The sequence below is a fragment of the Dendropsophus ebraccatus genome, chromosome 11, assembly GCF_027789765.1.
Source record: "Dendropsophus ebraccatus isolate aDenEbr1 chromosome 11, aDenEbr1.pat, whole genome shotgun sequence".
Lineage (NCBI taxonomy): Eukaryota > Metazoa > Chordata > Amphibia > Anura > Hylidae > Dendropsophus > Dendropsophus ebraccatus.
Window position 1 is genome coordinate 89508339 of NC_091464.1, and position 19036 is coordinate 89527374.

General features: G+C 46.7%; 1 protein-coding gene across 1 annotated transcript; it reads right to left on the reverse strand.

The window, feature by feature from the left end:
* Positions 1-703: 703 nt before the first annotated feature.
* Positions 704-8931, reverse strand: LOC138767785 (cystatin-A1-like). The gene is made up of 3 exons (XM_069945556.1): positions 8679-8931; positions 3425-3526; positions 704-1127 (listed from the first exon to the last, which is right to left on the reverse strand). The coding sequence occupies exons 1-3, from the start codon at positions 8784-8786 to the stop codon at positions 999-1001; spliced, it is 339 nt and encodes a 112-aa protein (XP_069801657.1). The 5' UTR covers positions 8787-8931; the 3' UTR covers positions 704-998.
* Between the last annotated feature and the right edge of the window lie 10105 nt (positions 8932-19036).

Consider the following 19036-nt stretch of genomic DNA (forward strand, 5'->3'; position numbering starts at 1 on the left):
CAAATGGTGGTCAGACAAGACTATAGTCAAAACACAGGCACAAGTATCTCTCTCTCAAGTCTCAAGTATTCTTATCTCTAAAGTTCCGGCAGAGCACACAACTACCTTGGGTTGGGACCCCCTCGACAAACTCTTCTGCTCTACTCTTCACCGCTCAACTGTAAACTATACAAGTACCGCTACAACTACCTCTTATATCAACTTACAAGTATCTCCCAGCACAGATTCAGTAAACACAAGTCTGTACCCAAAAGAAGTTATTTACTGCTAAAGTGTTCTGTATTTCTAAGAGATTGCTCAGTAAAGCCGTTATATTTATTCTACTGGGACTCAGTCATCATTACACCAGCACCAGCACCTACACATATCCGCTACATTCCTTGGGTCATTTTCCCCTTTCTGTGGGTGGCGGTACCAATAGTCTGGGTGGGTCATTTTCCACTCAGGACTACCGTAACAGGAGCCCACAGAGCTCGAAACATGTGGGGGGTATGTATAATTCGTTTTGTGCCATTATTTTTGTATTTTTTTTTTTGCTTGCAGCGTATATTTTTTCACTGTATTTATCAAGCTGTTTGTGCTATTTTTGAGCAGATTATGTCGGCTGCAGCAGAGGGGGCGTGGTTTTATGTTAGCTACTTTTTTAGCCATATTTATCATGTTGATTTTTGTATTTTGCACTAAAATAACTATTCAGCAGTACTCCAGTCAGACCTTAGTTTTATTAGCCAACAAAACACAAATTTTATCAAAGCAAGAGCAAAAAGTGTGCAAGCTGAGATTGTGCAGATGATACAGTCCAGCAGTGTAACCTCACAGAACTCGTCTCTCTGTAACCTCTCAGGCCATTTATACCTTTTATGATGCAGTTTGTAAATTAAAGTGTCACTAGGCAAAGACTTTATTTTATTTTCTTTATTTTTTTTATCATGAATACGATTTTTCTTCTCATTTCTGAATATCGGCCACTGTGAGAAGGACTTTGTTGGATTTGTTTTCTAAAAATAAGTAATGAGATCTTTCTCCGTCTTCCCCACCTGGAACCCATCTAGGCTCGGTTGTCCTCCAGTATACGGTAGAGGCTTGTATATCTTCAGATGGCAGTAGTGACCCCCTCCGAGCGAGACCTGAGGAGAGAAGAGGGACAGGTTAGATGGTGGTACATTATCAGGCTCTCATCCATCCACTAAGCACCTACCATCCACACAATATGCAGCATGACTGATTGACTGACACTGACTGACACAGACTGAATGACTGACAGACACTGATTAACTGACACGGACTGAATGACTGACACAGACACTAACAGAAACCTCCAACACCAAACTACACGGATTGTGGGGCGCAGGTCCAACTTGAGATCGAGGCAGAGTAAGGAATAAAAATATTTTATTGTAGAGACTCAACGCGTTTCGGAACCGCACCGGTTCCTTTCTCAAGAGTCATAATACTATACTGACACAACAGCACTATATAACACAAAAACAGAAGGCCAATGACATTAGAGGGGAGGGACTCGGGACCTCCCACTTCAATCAACATGGACACCTGTAACAACGATAGTAAAAGACATACAACCATATACTACATTTCATTAGCAAAAAACAGTATATAAAAAAGAGTATATAAAAAAGGATATAAAAAAGTATATAAAAAAAGTATATAAAAAAGAGTATATAAAAAAGAGTATATAAAAAAGGATATAAAAAAGTATATAAAAAAGAGTATATACTGTTTTTTGCTAATGAAATGTAGTATATGGTTGTATGTCTTTTACTATCGTTGTTACAGGTGTCCATGTTGATTGAAGTGGGAGGTCCCGAGTCCCTCCCCTCTAATGTCATTGGCCTTCTGTTTTTGTGTTATATAGTGCTGTTGTGTCAGTATAGTATTATGACTCTTGAGAAAGGAACCGGTGCGGTTCCGAAACGGGTTGAGTCTCTACAATAAAATATTTTTATTCCTTACTCTGCCTCGATCTCAAGTTGGACTTGCGCCCCACAATCCGTGTAGTTTGGTGTTGGAGGTTTCTGTTCGTTCTTTCCTTTTGGATATCGGGAGTGGCTGCGGTCCTTGATTTACATGCTTAGGAGTGTTGTGCCTCCACATTTGCACAACCATACCAGGTGAGGGTTGCCGTGCACCCCTAATCCCTTTGCACCTTGTCCTTCTGATCCTCGCTATGGAGCGCTGTCGCCCTTTGTTTTGTCTGACACAGACACTGACTGACTGGATGACTCTGACTGACCCAGACATTGACTCAATGACAATGACTGACTGACTCAGACGCTGACTGACTGACACACTCAAACACTAACACACAGCTAGGAATCATGGGACCCCATACCCAAAAAACTGTAAGACCCCCCCCCCACACACAACGCAAAGCAATACATATATATAGTCTCTGTGATGTGGCCAAAAAATTAAATCTCTTGTGGACAGAGGCAAATTCGTGGCTGCAGCCACAAGAGTAACTGGCAGAGCAGAGAGTCAATGGCTGCTTGTTTATTGATTATTAATTAATAAATAAAGATACGGTTTAGATACATGTCGTTTTCTGATCCTTTATACCACTAGTGTATTGCACACAAGGTCTTAGAACTGTTTTTAACTATAAGGGCCCAATAGGAGCCCTTATGGTTAAATACACACTGTAGGGGCAGGAGCAGACTACCTTCTGCTTAACCCCTTATGTACTGCAGTGTGTAAGTGACCCAAAGTTCAGAAGACAAGGAGATATCTGCTGTACTGCTGGTACACTGATAACCCCTGACCTCTGCACGGATCTCTGCACATTTTCCTACTTGATTGGGAAGCCCAGAGGTCAGGGGTTATCAGAGTAGTGAAGCAGAGATCTCTTTGTCTTCCGCTTGTTAACCCTTTTTTTGTGTTGCAGCATGTAAGTAAACATTGGGTCACTTACACACTGCAGTACATTTGGGGTTAAGCAGAAAGACACAGGATGGCTCTTACCTTCTCTCCACCCCCGGGCGCCCCTGCTGCACCAGCCCCATAGCAGCTGCCTACCCTGTCTCTATGGCAGCTACACCACTGCTTACAGCTCAGTCTTTTCCCTCTTCCTCTCTGTCAGGCTTCTTTCCACACTGTAAGGTTGAGGACTTTCGGGTCATGTGATCAGGTCCTTCACCCTTTTCTCTCTCTGGACAGGTCCTGTTCCATCTCCTGTTTCTTCTGATGTTCTGCGCTCACCCTGCACTACAGTGATCAGGCTAAACAACAGAACACCAGGCTCCTCTTCCTCTCTGGGCCTTGGAGGCTCTGTGGGCCCTGGCACTTGCCCGGGTAAGCACTGTGCTGATGCCGGCTGTTCCCACCATATGAACAGACTCACTATCTTGATGTTTCCTATGATAACTAGAATGACATAGACCCCGGTGCAGCTCAGCAGCTCATTTACCTTAACAAAGTAGTTTGTTCCAGCAACGACTTGACTTTTGTACGCGACGGCCTGAAACGTTGTGGCATTAACCCCGGATTTTTTCAGAAACTCAGATTTTATCTGGTGGGAAAAAAACAATACTTCTCAATTTGTGTTTTTAAAATACATGGACAAAAAAAGCAAATGGTCTGAATGAAGCCCGATACCTGGGACAACATCTAGAACTGAAGATAAAAATAATATTTTAGGAATACCTTTTGTAGAATTCTTGACTGTATATCATACTGCAAAACAGCATGCACTGAGGTATATTGTATATTGCAAGGGTTAACTTTACTGTTGTGCCTTTGCCACACTCAGTGGTCACATGTAAGAAAGTAAGATGCTTTGGTAACATGTAAGAAAGTAAGATGCTTTGGTAACATGTTTCTAAAGCCATAAGAGCAGTCCCTAGCCCAGCCCTCTGGTAACCTGGAAAGAGGTGGACCTAAAACTAGTCTGACCCTGGCCAGAGCACATGTCTGCTAGGTCAGCTCCTGCTATTCCGACTAGTCCGTCCACTATTCAACTACAGTTTTCTCAGTATTTTGTGTAACGGACAGGGACAAACAAATAGAGAGATAGAACCGAAGTGATCAGCCTCCTGATGTTGATTCTGAGCTCAACCTAGCAAAGTCTTTTGTCTTAAAAAAAAATGTCAAGCCAAAGGAGAAGATTTAACCTCCAAGGCCCCTGAACCTGCCATCAAAATCAAGTGAAGCACAGATGACGCGAACAGTAAATCCTTGAACTGCACGGAAAGATGTATCAATATCACGCCGAGAGCGGAAAAACTGAATATCTGTGGCACTGTAGTGACACTCCAATAAAGGGATTTATCGTCTGTGTTGTCCGTTCATCACGGAGCAAACACGGAACGTGTGAATCCAGCCATACACTTTGATGCATGTAACTTTTACAAGACGTGCTATGGAGACACAGGATACTGGGAGGGGGAGGGGGGGATGAAGTCCTAGATATAGATCAGTTTGGGATTAGACAAATTGTCTACAATCAGAGAGAATTCAGGATTGTGGCTGCTTTTTCAAGGAGGAGTGCAGTGTCCCACTACATGTTTCTTTTCTTCTTCTTTCCTACACCTAGGCAACAGGGTGACAGTTAGGACAGTAAGCTGTTGTACCTTACTCCAACCACTAGGTGTCACGCTCCTTCACAGCACAGCTGCAGTTACCACAGGTTCAGCTAGACAGGCCCCTTTCCTCTTCCGCTATACCTGTCCTCCGGGTCTCAATCCAGGCAGAGAGGAGAGAGGACATGCTACACCTGTTCCAGACAACTAGTGACCAAACCTTAATTGGTTGCTAGACCGAACCCCCCAGGGAACCCCGAGACAAGGGAGTCTCACCCTTTACTACACTGTGGATCTTTCTAGTAGGGCAGTCAACCACCTAAAGCAGGGGTCCCCAAACCACGGCCCGCGGGCCGCAGGCGGCCCCCCGAGGCCTTTTATCCGGCCCCCGCTGCACTTCCGGAAGGGACAACTCTTTAATTGGTGGTCAGTGAGAAGACTGCTCTCACTGAGCACCAAGAAAAGAGTTGTCCCTTCCGGATCACGCCAGCCCCTGCCCCGCATCCACACTGCTGCCGACATCCCCGCCGAAGGGATCCCCCAGCAGGTACAGTGACGTCATCACTGCCCTTGCCGGAGGATCCCTCAGAGATCATTTCCAGGTTACAGCCCAGGCGCAGGGGTTGGTGGTCCGTGCTGCGCGGAGGAGGTTGGCGGCAGGGCGACATCTCACACTGCTCCCAGATCTGTGGTCCTGCTCCGGGATCTGCGATCTGGTGCAACGGACCGCAGATCCTGGAGCAGTGTCAGATGTTATCTCTGCCGCCAGCCTCCTCCGCGCCGCACGGACCACCAACCCCCGCGCCTGGGCTGTAACCTGGAAATGATCTCTGAGGGATCCTCCGGCAGGGGCAGTGATGACGTCGCTACTCCTGCTGGGGGATCCCTCCGGCGACTGACCGGCTGAAGAGGCTAGAAGAGATGAACACAGTATTAGGTGAGTATAATTTTTTTTTTTTTGTAGCAATGCAGGGGGGCATAATAACTATATGGGTGACATTGCAGGGGGACAATATAACTATATGGGGGACATTGCAGGGGGACAATATAACTATATGGGGGACATTGCAGGGGGTCATTATAACTATATGGGGGACATTATTGCTATATGGGGAACATTGCAGGGGGACAATATAACTATATGGGGGACATTGCAGGGGGGCATTATAACTATATGGGGGACATTATTGCTATATGGGGAACATTGCAGGGGGACAATATAACTATATGGGGGACATTGCAGGGGGGCATTATAACTATATGGGGGTCATTATAACTATATGGGGAACATTGCAGGGGGGCATTATAACTATATGGGGGACATTGCAGGGGACAATATAACTATATGGGGGACATTGCAGGGGACAATATAACTATATGGGGGACATTGCAGGGGACAATATAACTATATGGGGGACATTGCAGGGGGACAATATAACTATATGGGGGTCATTATAACTATATGGGGAACATTGCAGGGGGGCATTATAACTATATGGGGGACATTGCAGGGGGGCATTATAACTATATGGGGGACATTGCAGGGGACAATATAACTATATGGGGGACATTGCAGGGGACAATATAACTATATGGGGGACATTGCAGGGGGACAATATAACTATATGGGGGACATTGCAGGGGGTCATTATAACTATATGGGGGACATAATTACTATATGGGGGACATTGCAGGGGGTCATTATAGCTATATGGGGGTCATTATAACTATATAGGGGACATTGCAGGGGGGCAATATAACTATATGGGGGACATTGCAGGGGCACAATATAACTATATGGGGGACAATGCAGGGATACATTATTAGTATATGGGGTGAGGGGGCTGGTTGAGGGTGTGAAGGGGTGTGGGAGTGAGGTGTGGAAAGAGAGGGATGCTTTTACTTTTTTTTTTTTTGGGGGGGGGGGCGTTGTGGCATTTTGCACTGGGATTTTATTATAGTTTTTTTTTTTATAGTCCGGCCCTCCGACGGTCTTAGGGACAGTGAACTGGCCCCCTGTGTGAAAAATTTGGGGACCCCTGACCTAAAGAAAGGAGAGGACTATAAAGACTGAACCCCAGTAGAGCACAGTGCAAGTTTAGCCGCTTTCTACTGACTTACGCTTAGCTGAGTAGAAAGGATACTACTAGCTAGCTCCACCCAGTGACAGAGTCCTGGGACTTGTACTCCCCCATTAGGACGGAAACCCGACACTGAGGGCCAGAAGGTAGTCATATAAGCAGAGATCATATATATATATATATATATATATATATATATATATATATATATATATATACATATATATATATATATATATGTATATGTATGAGGACTTCTACAGAATACTATAGAGACACTTTACTACATACCAGCAGAGTACTCACTAATAAGGCAAGGGGCATTCCTATTCGGCCCTTGACACCTTCTACTATTAACGTCTTCTATCAACTCACCTATTCTGTTCCTATTTGTATTGGTACCGTTGATATAATCACTGTTACTCCTATTGCACTAAAGATATTTTTGCTAAGTAAAGTTTGGACATTGTTTAAAGTGTCATCTCTACTGCTGCACCCGCACCTACACCCTGCACCTCACATCTGTCCAAACCAAGGTCTGGTTGCCGTGTGTCCTGTGGTGGGTGTTACCGCTTCAGACAGAAGCGAAATTAGAGGGGGGCAAAGGGGGCAGTCGCTCCCCTGGTTTATTAGGTAGGCAGTGGCAAACTACATTGTGGGCACAGTATAATACGGGGACAGTGGCACTATTTAATATAGAAACAGTTCATAAGAGGCACAGTTTATCCAGGAGGGCAGTGGTACAGTTCATTAGGACAAAGGGGTACCATTTATTTAGCACAAAGGGGGGGCTAACTGCAGATGGAAGCACAAAGTGGGGGCCCAACTAGTGTTGAGGGCACAAGGGGGGGGGGGCTAACTACAGAGGGCAAAGAGAGGGAGCACAACTACAGATGGGGCATGAAGAGGGGGTCTTACTACAGATGAGGACACAATGATAGATCCTAACTACAGATACAGGCATAAAGAAGGGATCTAAGTATACAAAGAAGCACAGAAAAGGAAAATGGCTACAGATTGGTCTTCACAGAGGTCTCAGTTACTGTTTAGGGGAACTATGATGGAGAGTATGTATAGAGGTGGTTAAAGGTGCTGTAAAAGTAAGGTGCTGAAGATGTTTGTCTGGCAGATACTGCTGTGATGATTTGTGGTTGGAAGAGTCTTCACAATGAAAAAGAAAAGGAAACCTGACCCACTCTGATCAGAGAAGACGTCACCTGTGAGTCACTGGATGTGTCTGCACTGTACTTACACCTCTATTTGTTTGGGGTCTACTGAGGTTCCCTGTGGGTAACATAATAGGTTGGTGGCCCACTCAGACTCACTCGCCCCTCCTAGGCTGAACCCCTAGCTACGCCCCTGGCTTCAGACCACCATGACAAGTAGCCCCAGAAACACCAGAACCCACCAGCAGGCCCAACACCTATTCCACCAACCTGGGCCACGACAGGGGGTGTTCTAGTAAGATCACTCCAATGACAACCCTCAGAGGTGAGAACGAAATCAAGGGTAACAGCAAATAACAGACTGCAGAAACCACCAGTTACATGTCCACTAATGGAGAAACACTGGACAAGAATGATGATCATGGAAGGAGACCATGAAAAAAACAGCTGCTGTCCAAAAAAATGTTGGCCAATTTTTACATTTACCTTGCCTTAACAACCTTAGTTCTATGGGGGAAGCCATGGCCTGACCTGAAGACGGCGCTGCACACAAGGCATCCCAGAAATATTGAGATCCAGAATTCTTCAGCAATGACAGGACCAAGGACCATTCACAGACCCCGGAGCTGACTGTCTATATGTGAACGATGATCGGTGCAAACTTAGGGGAGCATTGGGAATGGTCTGTAGCCTTGTGGTCAATACTGACTGTGAAGATCAAAAATGTTTACAACCAAATAAAGATGTCTCTGATGCCAGTGATTATAGGCGGTGACTGACATATACATCCACCTTCATATACATCGTATACATCCACCTTCATATACCTACACTGAGCATTAAGTCACTCTCCCCATAAAGAACATCAGCCGAGCCGATCCCTTGACATCACTCACCGAGTCACAGACGGCTTGTATCTCCTTGTCGGCAGGCTTTTCTGCACCCACTCCCCCGACCATCACTGGTGGCTTGTGAACACTACATTTATGCTGCGTTGCATCCATTGTGAGTGCTAGCTCTGTGGCTGATCCTGGGACACAAACATCTGCTTATATATCCACCTAACAACGTCAGGAGGTGGTCCGACCTGATCATCTAAGGAATGTCTCCTCTAATATATCGACTAGACCTCTCGTAGACATCTCTAGCTGTCCATCATAGGGTGCGGCCGGAAGGGGCGGAGGGGCTTGAGCATTGTTGTCTGGGGAGGGAAACCAACATTATTCACAGACCTGAAAAACTTCTTTTAGATTAATGATACTGAATGACAAGTCGTGGAGGCGAGCAGGTGAGGACACAGGAGGAAGACTAAGCGTGGAGAATTGTGCTGAGCCTTCACTTTGTTTCTCCACCTTCTGGAGCAGCGTACTCTAATGGATGAGCAGCGTTTCTATGTCATAAGGAGGAGCTGGATTACCGGATGACATCCCTATAATGCTTTCATTGTCCTGCAGTCACGCTCAATGTGAACCTGCTGAACATATCCTCGTCACCCGCACACCCAGTAGATTCCAAAAGAGTCTCCAGAATTCATCGGTAAACTTTTTATGGTATAGGAAAGTGTAATCTACTGTAAAAGATGTAAACTACTTGGTTTCTGTATGTACAATGGCTGATATATACGCCTGTCCGTCTATACGTACATTGGAGCAGGGCCGGCGTCAGCACCCGGCTGACTAGGGCAAGTGCCGGGGCCCACAGGTCCTCTAGGGGCCCACTCTCGTCTGTTACTACATTTTTTTTCTGTTAGTAAAAAAAAAAAAAAAAAAGTGTAGTAACAGAGGGGACTGGGCCCCTAGAGGCCCCATGTGACAGTTAGGGGCCCGCCGATACATACTGGGGCCCCGGGCTCACGTCTCCCTGCATAAATCTTCGGTAATGTCTAAATCCCATACTGTAAAAGGACCTGCTGACATCACAAGGTCACATGACTCCCTCAAGCCATGTGACTGTACAGCAGGCGTGGCTTATTCAGTTTAGCCTGGCTGGTCTACACGACTGCCACAAGTTTGCTTCTCTCTGCAGGTCCTTTCCACAGGTAATTGTTAGGGGGGGACACAACAGTAATTATGATAATGGTGGGTGCAGTAGTACATGGGGGAGGGGTGCAGTACAGCATAATGGTGGGTGCAGTAGTACATGGGGGAGGGGTGCAGGACAGTATAATGGTGGGTGCAGTAGTACATGGGGGAGGGGTGCAGTACAGTATAATGGTGGGTGCAGTAGTACATGGGGGGAGGGGGTGCAGTACAGTATAATGGTGGGTGCAGTAGTACATGGGTGAGGGGGTGTAGTACAGTATAATGGTGGGTGCAGTATATGGAGGAGGGGGTGTTGTACAGTATAATGGTGGGTGCAGTAGTACATGGGGAGGGGGTGCAGTACAGTATAATGGTGGGTGCAGTAGTACATGGGGGAGGGGTGCAGTACAGTATAATGGTGGGTGCAGTATATGGAGGAGGGGGTGTTGTACAGTATAATGGTGGGTGCAGTAGTACATGGGGAGGGGGTGCAGTACAGTATAATGGTGGGTGCAGTAGTACATGGGGGAGGGGTGCAGTACAGTATAATGGTGGGTGCAGTAGTACATGGGGAGGGGGTGCAGTACAGTATAATGGTGGGTGCAGTAGTACATGGGGAGGGGGTGCAGTACAGCATAATGGTGGGTGCAGTAGTACATGGGGGAGGGGGTGCAGTACAGTATAATGGTGGGTGCAGTAGTACATGGGGACGGGTGCAGTACAGTATAATGGTGGGTGCAGTAGTATATGGGGAGGGGGTGCAGTACAGCATAATGGTGGGTGCAGTAGTACATGGGGAGGGGTGCAGTACAGTATAATGGTGGGTGCAGTAGTACATGGGGAGGGGTGCAGTACAGTATAATGGTTGGTGCAGTAGTACATGGGGAGGGGGTGCAGTACAGTATAATGGTGGGTGCAGTAGTACATGGGGGAGGGGTGCAGTACAGTATAATGGTGGGTGCAGTAGTACATGGGGAGGGGTGCAGTACAGTATAATGGTGGGTACAGTAGTACATGGGGAGGGGGTGCAGTACAGCATAATGGTGGGTGCAGTATATGGGGGAGGGGGTGCAGTACAGTATAATGGTGGGTGCAGTAGTACATGGGGGAGGGGTGCAGTACAGTATAATGGTGGGTGCAGTAGTACATGGGGGAGGGGAGCAGTACAGTATAATGGTGGGTGCAGTAGTACATGGGGAGGGGGTGCAGTACAGCATAATGGTGGGTGCAGTAGTACATGGGGGAGGGGGTGTAGTACAGTATAATGGTGGGTGCAGTAGTACATGGGGACGGGTGCAGTACAGTATTATGGTGGGTGCAGTAGTACATGGGGAGGGGTGCAGTACAGTATAATGGTGGGTGCAGTAGTACATGGGGAGGGGTGCAGTACAGTATAACGGTGGGTGCAGTAGTACATGGGGAGGGGGTGCAGTACAGCATAATGGTGGGTGCAGTATATGGGGGAGGGGGTGCAGTACAGTATAATGGTGGGTGCAGTAGTACATGGGGGAGGGGTGCAGTACAGTATAATGGTGGGTGCAGTAGTACATGGGGGAGGGGTGCAGTACAGTATAATGGTGGGTGCAGTAGTACATGGGGAGGGGGTGCAGTACAGTATAATGGTGGGTGCAGTAGTACATGGGGACGGGTGCAGTACAGCATAATGGTGGGTGCAGTAGTATATGGGGAGGGAGTGCAGTACAGTATAATGGTGGGTGCAGTAGTACATGGGGGAGGGGTGCAGTACAGTATAATGGTGGGTGCAGTAGTATATGGGGAGGGAGTGCAGTACAGTATAATGGTGGGTGCAGTAGTACATGGGGGAGGGGGTGCAGTACAGCATAATGGTGGGTGCAGTAGTACATGGGGGAGGGGGTGCAGTACAGTATAATGGTGGGTAAAGTAGTACATGGTGGATGTGGTGCATGGAGGCATAATGATGGGTGCACCCCCTCCCCCACATACTACTGCACCCATTATTGTGCCTCCTTGCACCCCCTCCCCCATGTACTACTGCACCCACCATTATACTGTACTGCACCCCTCCCCCATGTACTACTGCATCCCACCATTGTGCCTCCTTGCACCCCCTCCCCCATATACTGCACCCACCATTGTGCCTCCTTGCACCCCCTCCCCCATATACTGCACCCACCATTGTTCCTCCTTCCACCTGTTAGTGAAACCATCATATTTACTGTTGTGCCCCCCCCCCCTCCATAACAATTTCCTGTAGAACGGACGTGCAGTGGCACAATTAGAGACGCAAACTCGTGGCAGCCATGGAGACCAGTGAGGCTAAACTGAATAAGCCTCGCCTGCTGTACAGTCACGTGAATTGAGGAAGTCATGTGACCTTGTGACGTCAGCAGGTCTCTTTACAGTATGGGATTTGGACATTACCATTCTCAGATCCGCCGCTCCGTTCCCAAGTTACGACTTTCTCTGTATGTTGATGGGTCAGACCTGACACCAGTATACAGAGAAGGTCGGAACTCGGGAATGGAGCAGCAGATCTGAAAATGGAATCAGCGCGGCAGCCCGATTCCGTGAGTATGCAGCACTTATAGATTTACTTGCAGCCTGGACCAGTGAGGCAGGGGTTAAGGCTATTAACCAGGCTGTGTCCTGAAGATGCTGCTTTCTCTCCCCTGTGCCTGTATCTTACACTGCACCCAGCCCAGGGGGGCACTTAACCCCCTTCCTTGCTGGTATGGGTGCAGTTTGAAGTGTCTGGCCCCCAGAGGGTTGAGTGTGGATACCATGCATCCATACTTAACCCCTTAGGTGCCGGACAGTAAGCAGCTATCTGTAAAGATGCCGCTACTGTAAGCAGTAGAACACCTGTCACAATGATGGGTGTTCTACTCCTGCATTTTTTGTGCGTCTCTTTCTTTTTGTTTTCAGATAACGGTACCCAGAGGATTACATTGGATTCTGTGGACTACGTCGATGATCCTTTTTTTTTTCTTTTTAAAAAGGTCAATGAGGGGTTTAGGGGTGTTTTTTAAATAAAAAAAATATCAATTGTGTCTTGTGTTTTTATATTTACATCACAGGCTTAGTAGTGGAAGCCGTCTGATAGACAGCATCCATTACTAAGGGTGGTATTACACGGGCCGATGGGAGCCCGATAATAACCATTACACAGCCCCATAATTGTTTAACAAGGGCAGCGGGGACATTGTTACTGATGTCCTTGTAGCCCTTGTTTTAACTGTATACATTACCTATCCAGGCTACAGGGCTCCTCTTCCTCTGTGCTTCTCACCGAGTCCCGCACACTCCAGCTTCAGAGCGGCCTGTCTCAGCTGACAGGCCGCTCAGCCAATCACTGGCCACTGCGGTCCCGGCCTGTGATTGGCTGAGCGGCCTGTCAGCTGACACAGGCCGCCCTGATGCACGGGACCCAGGGAGAAGCACAGAGGAAGATTAGCCCTGCAGCCTGCATAGGTATGTATTCCTCTTTGCATATCGTCGGCCACGCACCGCTATTACACGTATCGGTGCGCGGTCGGCGCCCGACAATTATAGGTCAGAACCTGCATCAACGATCAGCCGATGATCATTGTCTTTATGACATGGAACGATAATCGGCCGGATAGGGCCGATTATCGTTCCGTGTAATAGTACTCTAAGTGGGGGGGTTAGTGTTAGTGATAAAATGGCTAACACTAAACACCCCCCGGCTACCGCCCAGTCCAGGAGAGCCAAATTTGATGCTCCGGGACTAATGGCACCCGGCTCTTCCTAGTAATCTGGTGGCATTGGGTACTGGGGTAATATTGTGGGGGTAGCGTTAGCCATTTTATACTGACTAACATTAAGCCCCGACTTTGTAATGGATGCCATCCACTACTAAGCCTGTAATGTAAGAAAAAAAAACAAGACACAATTGATAATTATTTTTTATTTGTAAAAACCCTAAAACCCTCGTTGACCATTTTATAAAAAGAAACTAGTCATTAACATCGTCCATGGAATCCAACATAGTCCTGGAAATACCGGTGTCTAAAGACCCCTCGGGGGGTTAAAAGGGTAGTTCGGCCATTGCCCCTTTTTTCAGAATGCCCTGGGGGGATGGGGCGGTGAAAAGAATAACACTCACCTTACTGGCTGCTCTCCCACCCCATTCAGTTCTATCCGCAATTGCTGATACAACTGAATATACTGCTGGCAGGAGTTTCCTCTTCTGCCTCTGGTACTTCTGCCAGACCTGACAAGAGGAGACCAGAGCCCAAGAAGAAGAGCAGGAACCTGGACAGGTGAGCTTATCCCAAGAAATACAACCCCCATCATGCCCTACTTAACAGTTCATGGTTTGAGTTGTAGTTTTGCAGCCTGTAGCTCTCCCGGTTGCAGAACTACAACACCCATCATGTCCTGCTGGCAGTTCATGAGAGGAGTTGTCGTTTTTCAGCTGGAGAGTCAAAGATTGGGAAAAATTGATAAGAGAGTCAGTCCATTAATAATAGGGGACAATGGCACAGTACATGAGGGGGACACAGTGACACAATGCAAGAGGGGGAGGTCGTAGCACATTACATGAGGACAGTGACAGTTCATTGGAACACGGTCACACATTAGAGGGTGTCACTTTAGGATGCATTCACACTATGGGATAACCCGCTGTGGATTCTGTTGCTCGCCCCCACTTGCGCGCATCTCCATTCTATGGTGAGGCAGATAACGCCATCCACCCGAAGAATTGACATGTCAATTCTTTGGATGGACGGGTGACTGTGTCTTATTTTTCTGTCTCACTCTGTACTGAACCCTCCTGCAGCTACAACAGATTGTGCAGGACCCTCCTGCATCTTAATCACATTGCGCAGGACCCTCCATCACATTGATTTCCAACTTCCAGCAGCTCTTTCTTATATGGATTTGCTTTATCTGTGTTACTTATCTGCTAATTCTTCTTTAGGATCCATTGTTTTCTCTTTTGGTGGCTTCAGAGACAATTACCAGTGATCAATAGAGCTAAGGGTCCATTACACAGGGCGACTATGAGCGGTTTGTTAAGCCAAACACCGATAATCAGCCTGTGTAATATCATCGTTTGGTTGCTTGGTTTTCACCAGGCATAAAATCCTCGCCCGTTGCTCATACATGTATTGTGTAATAGGGGAGCGATGGGTGATGAAAGTGAAGGGATGCACAAATAATCCAAATGATTGTTCGGGCAGCCACTTCCTCTGCCATCCGCACAATGTCTGAGCATCTAATAGCTCAGACAAACATTTGGCAGCATCTGGAGTTGTAATACCATGACATACAATCATCTTCCCAGAACCATTTATTGTAACTTGAGGAACCGCTGTTTAATAGTCTGATGACAATATCTGAAAGTGCGGCTGATATAACTCTACAACAGGGTCCTTCTGCAGTATGGGAAATAGCCATTCCTGAGTGAGGAGGCTAAATCCCATCATTGAAAAGGACCTTTCCTACATGTCACCTTCACGGTATAGGATAGGTAAAAAAGGTCCTTCTGCAGTATGGGAAATAGCTATTACCATGTGAGGGGGCTAAACCTCGTCACTCACAAGGACCTTTCCTACATGTCAACCTTCACGGTATAGGCTAGGTGGTAAAGGTCCTTCTGCAGTATGGGAAATAGCCATTACTATGTGAGGAGGCTAAATCCCATGACTGAAAAGGACCTTTCTTACATGTCACCTTCACGGTATAGGATAGGTAAAAAAAAGGTCCTTCTGCAGTATGGGAAATAGCCATTACTATGTGAGGAGGCTAAATCCCATCACTCACAAGGACCATTCCTACATATCACCTTCACGGTATAGGATAGGTGGAAAAGGTCCTTCTGCAGTATGGGAAATAGCCATTACTATGTGAGGAGGCTAAATCCCATGACTGAAAAGGACCTTTCCTACATGTCACCTTCACGGTATAGGCTAGGTGGTAAAGGTCCTTCTGCAGTATGGGAAATAGACATTACTATGTGAGGGGGCTAAACCCCATCACTCACAAGGACCTTTCCTACATGTCAACCTTCATGGTATAGGATAGGTGGCAAAGGTCCTTCTGCAGTATGGGAAATAGAAATTACTATGTGGGAGGCTAAACCCCATCACTGAAAAGGACCTTTCCTACATGCCAACCTTCATGGTATAGGATAGGTGGCAAAGGTCCTTCTGCAGTATGGGAAATAGAAATTACTATGTGGGAGGCTAAATCCCATCACTGAAAAGGACCTTTCCTACATGTCAACCTTTATGGTATAGGATAGGTGGCAAAGGTCCTTCTGCAGTATGGGAAATAGCCATTACTATGTGAGGAGGCTAAATCCCATGACTGAAAAGGACCTTTCCTACATGTCACCTTCACGGTATAGGATAGGTAAAAAAAGGTCCTTCTGCAGTATGGGAAATAGCCATTCCTGAGTGAGAAGGCTAAATCCCATCACTCACAAGGACCTTTCCTACATGTCACCTTCACGGTATAGGATAGGTGGAAAAGGTCCTTCTGCAGTATGGGAAATAGCCATTCCTGAGTGAGGAGGCTAAACCCCATGACTGAAAAGGACCTTTTCTACATGTCACCTTCATGGCATAGGATAGGTGAAAAAGGTCCTTCTGCAGTATGGGAAATAGCCATTACTATGTGAGGAGGCTAAATCCCATGACTGAAAAGGACCTTTCCTACATGTCACCTTCACGGTATAGGCTAGGTGGTAAAGGTCCTTCTGCAGTATGGGAAATAGACATTACTATGTGAGGGGGCTAAATCCCATCACTGAAAAGGACCTTTCCTACATGCCAACCTTCCTGGTATAGGATAGGTGGCAAAGGTCCTTCTGCAGTATGGGAAATAGAAATTACTATGTGGGAGGCTAAATCCCATGACTGAAAAGGACCTTTCCTACATGTCACCTTCCTGGTATAGGATAGGTAAAAAAAATGTCCTTCTGCAGTATGGGAAATAGCCATTCCTGAGTGAGGAGGCTAAATCCCATCACTCACAAGGACCATTCCTACATGTCACCTTCATGGCATAGGATAGGTGGAAAAGGTCCTTCTGCAGTATGGGAAATAGCCAATTCACCATAAAATGGCTAAATTCTAGATCTATACAGGACCCCACCACTAGGGGCAAAAAGGTCCTTACCAGTTATGGGAAATAGCCAATTCATTATGAGATGGCTAAATCCTATACCTATACAGGACCTCACCACTAGGGGGCAAAAAGGTCCTTACCAGTTATGGGAAATAGACAGCTACTATAGAGCTGGCTATTTCCCATAACTGGGAAGGACCAGGTCCTCTTGCGGTATGGGATTTAGTAATCTTCCCTATAGCTGAGTAGGTAGAAAAGGACCTTTGAGTAAGAAGGACCTGTGATGATGTCATGGGTCATGTGATCGGACACCTGACCTGATAGAGGGCAGACGGTAGGCTCTGTAAACTAATAGTCTATATGCAGCATGATATATATATACAGAGAGCAGTAGCTGTATACAGATATATATAGATATAGATATATATATATCTTACATGCTGGTGCTTCTAGTTCTGTATACAGCTACTGCTCTGTATATAAATAAATAAATGGCCGGCTCCGTGCAGCGGGTGTATACAGCGGGAGGACCGCCTGGAAAACTGGTATACAGTCTATGGCTATGGCTGTATCCCAGTTTTCCAGGCGGTCCTCCCGCTGTATCCACCCTCTCCACGGAGGTGGAAGACAGCGGGAATTGATGCCGAGAGTTCGGCAGGTTCGGACCATCCCTAATATATATATATATATATATATATATATATATCATGCTGGGCTGCTAGTTGTGTATACAGCTCCCGCTCTGTGTGTGTGTGTGTATATATATATATATATATATATATATATATATATATATATATAATCCTGTCATTGGGTCTGACTCCTCCAGAGTCCTGACTACCACAGAGATAAGGAGATACAGGAGGAGAAAGATATGCAGCAGCCGCATGTTTCTTCTGCTGCAAATCTTTCCTCGCCTGTCTCTCCATGATTTGCTCCTCAAAGGGGCCCGCCGAGGCTGTCGCCCAAGGGCCCACAAAAACCTGGAGCCGGCCCTGCATTGGAGGCTTCCAGTGAAGGTATATTGTGGAAAATACTTCAAATTCGAGAAGAGCAAATAATTTTGGCACAAAACAAGTTCACCGATGATTTTTGGTTGAAAACAACTCAGGGCAGGGAGATTTTTTGTAAAGGTGTCGGGGAAAGGGAGGCTGAAAGAAATAACATGTTTTCACCTACCATGTGCTCCAGCACTGATGTCACTCACCGCCGCTCTGGTCCCCACGGGTCCCTGGCCGTCGCCTGGTTACTAAGGTGAACTAAGTCATGACATGACAGGGCTGCTGTGCAAGTCAACGGCCAAGACGGGACCGTGTTATGGCCGCTGACTGGCTGAGTGACCGTGACACATCACAACCTGGGTCACCTCTCAAACCAAGAAGTGTCTGGGAACCCAGGGGACCAGAGTGGAGGTACAGTATACAGCATTAGTGCTGGAGCGCCTGGTAGGTAAGAGTATGTTATTTCTTTTGACTCCCCCTCCCCAGCACTGTTACAAATAATCGCCCTGCCCGGAGTTGTCCTTTAATTATGCGCACCATTCAAATGAAGGAGTCCCCGCTCCTGGACCCTGAGCTGAAGCATACACTGTGCCTTTTCAACACTTTTTAATGTACAAAAATTACCACCACGTAGGGCTACCGTTGGCAAGGGCGCCATATATACCCAAGGACACCTAGTAACAAAGTTTATAAAGTTGAAAAAAAGTCCATCAAGAGTCCATCAAGTCCAGAGGAAGACAAACACTTGCACAAGAACTGCTAATATTGGGAAATGCATGTGTTAATGTTCTGTTATTCTGTGGTTGTATTCACACAGTGGGTCTAAGTGAGTCCTGGTGTCGTCACAAGATGTCTGCAAAAAACTGAAAATGGCCACCACATCTGAACACATGGTATATAGGAGGTCCGGGGGTGCTGTCCCGAGCCTTAAGCTGCCAGGGGCTCCACATGGTTGCCAAGAGGGACCATAATTATATATGTTTATAACATTTGGCAGAGATGTAGTGTGCCACTAAAGTGTCTCCCTCTAGTATCACAGGTTAGGGCAGGAGGGCGCTGTTTCTTAATCCAACCACTAGATGTCACACTCTCACAGCACAGTTGCAGCTACCACTAGGTCTGGCTACACACACTTCCCTTTATAGTAACTAC

What these genes read in the sequence shown, in the direction of transcription:
- LOC138767785 (XM_069945556.1), bottom strand. Translation starts at nt 8,786, where the DNA reads ATGGATGCAACGCAGCATAAATGTAGTGTTCACAAGCCACCAGTGATG. An exon ending in TACAAGCCGTCTGTGACTCG is followed by an intron (nt 3,527 to 8,678) that starts GTGAGTGATGTC and finishes TTTTCCCACCAG; the next exon opens with ATAAAATCTGAGTTTCTGAA. An exon ending in GAACAAACTACTTTGTTAAG is followed by an intron (nt 1,128 to 3,424) that starts GTAAATGAGCTG and finishes TTCTCTCCTCAG; the next exon opens with GTCTCGCTCGGAGGGGGTCA.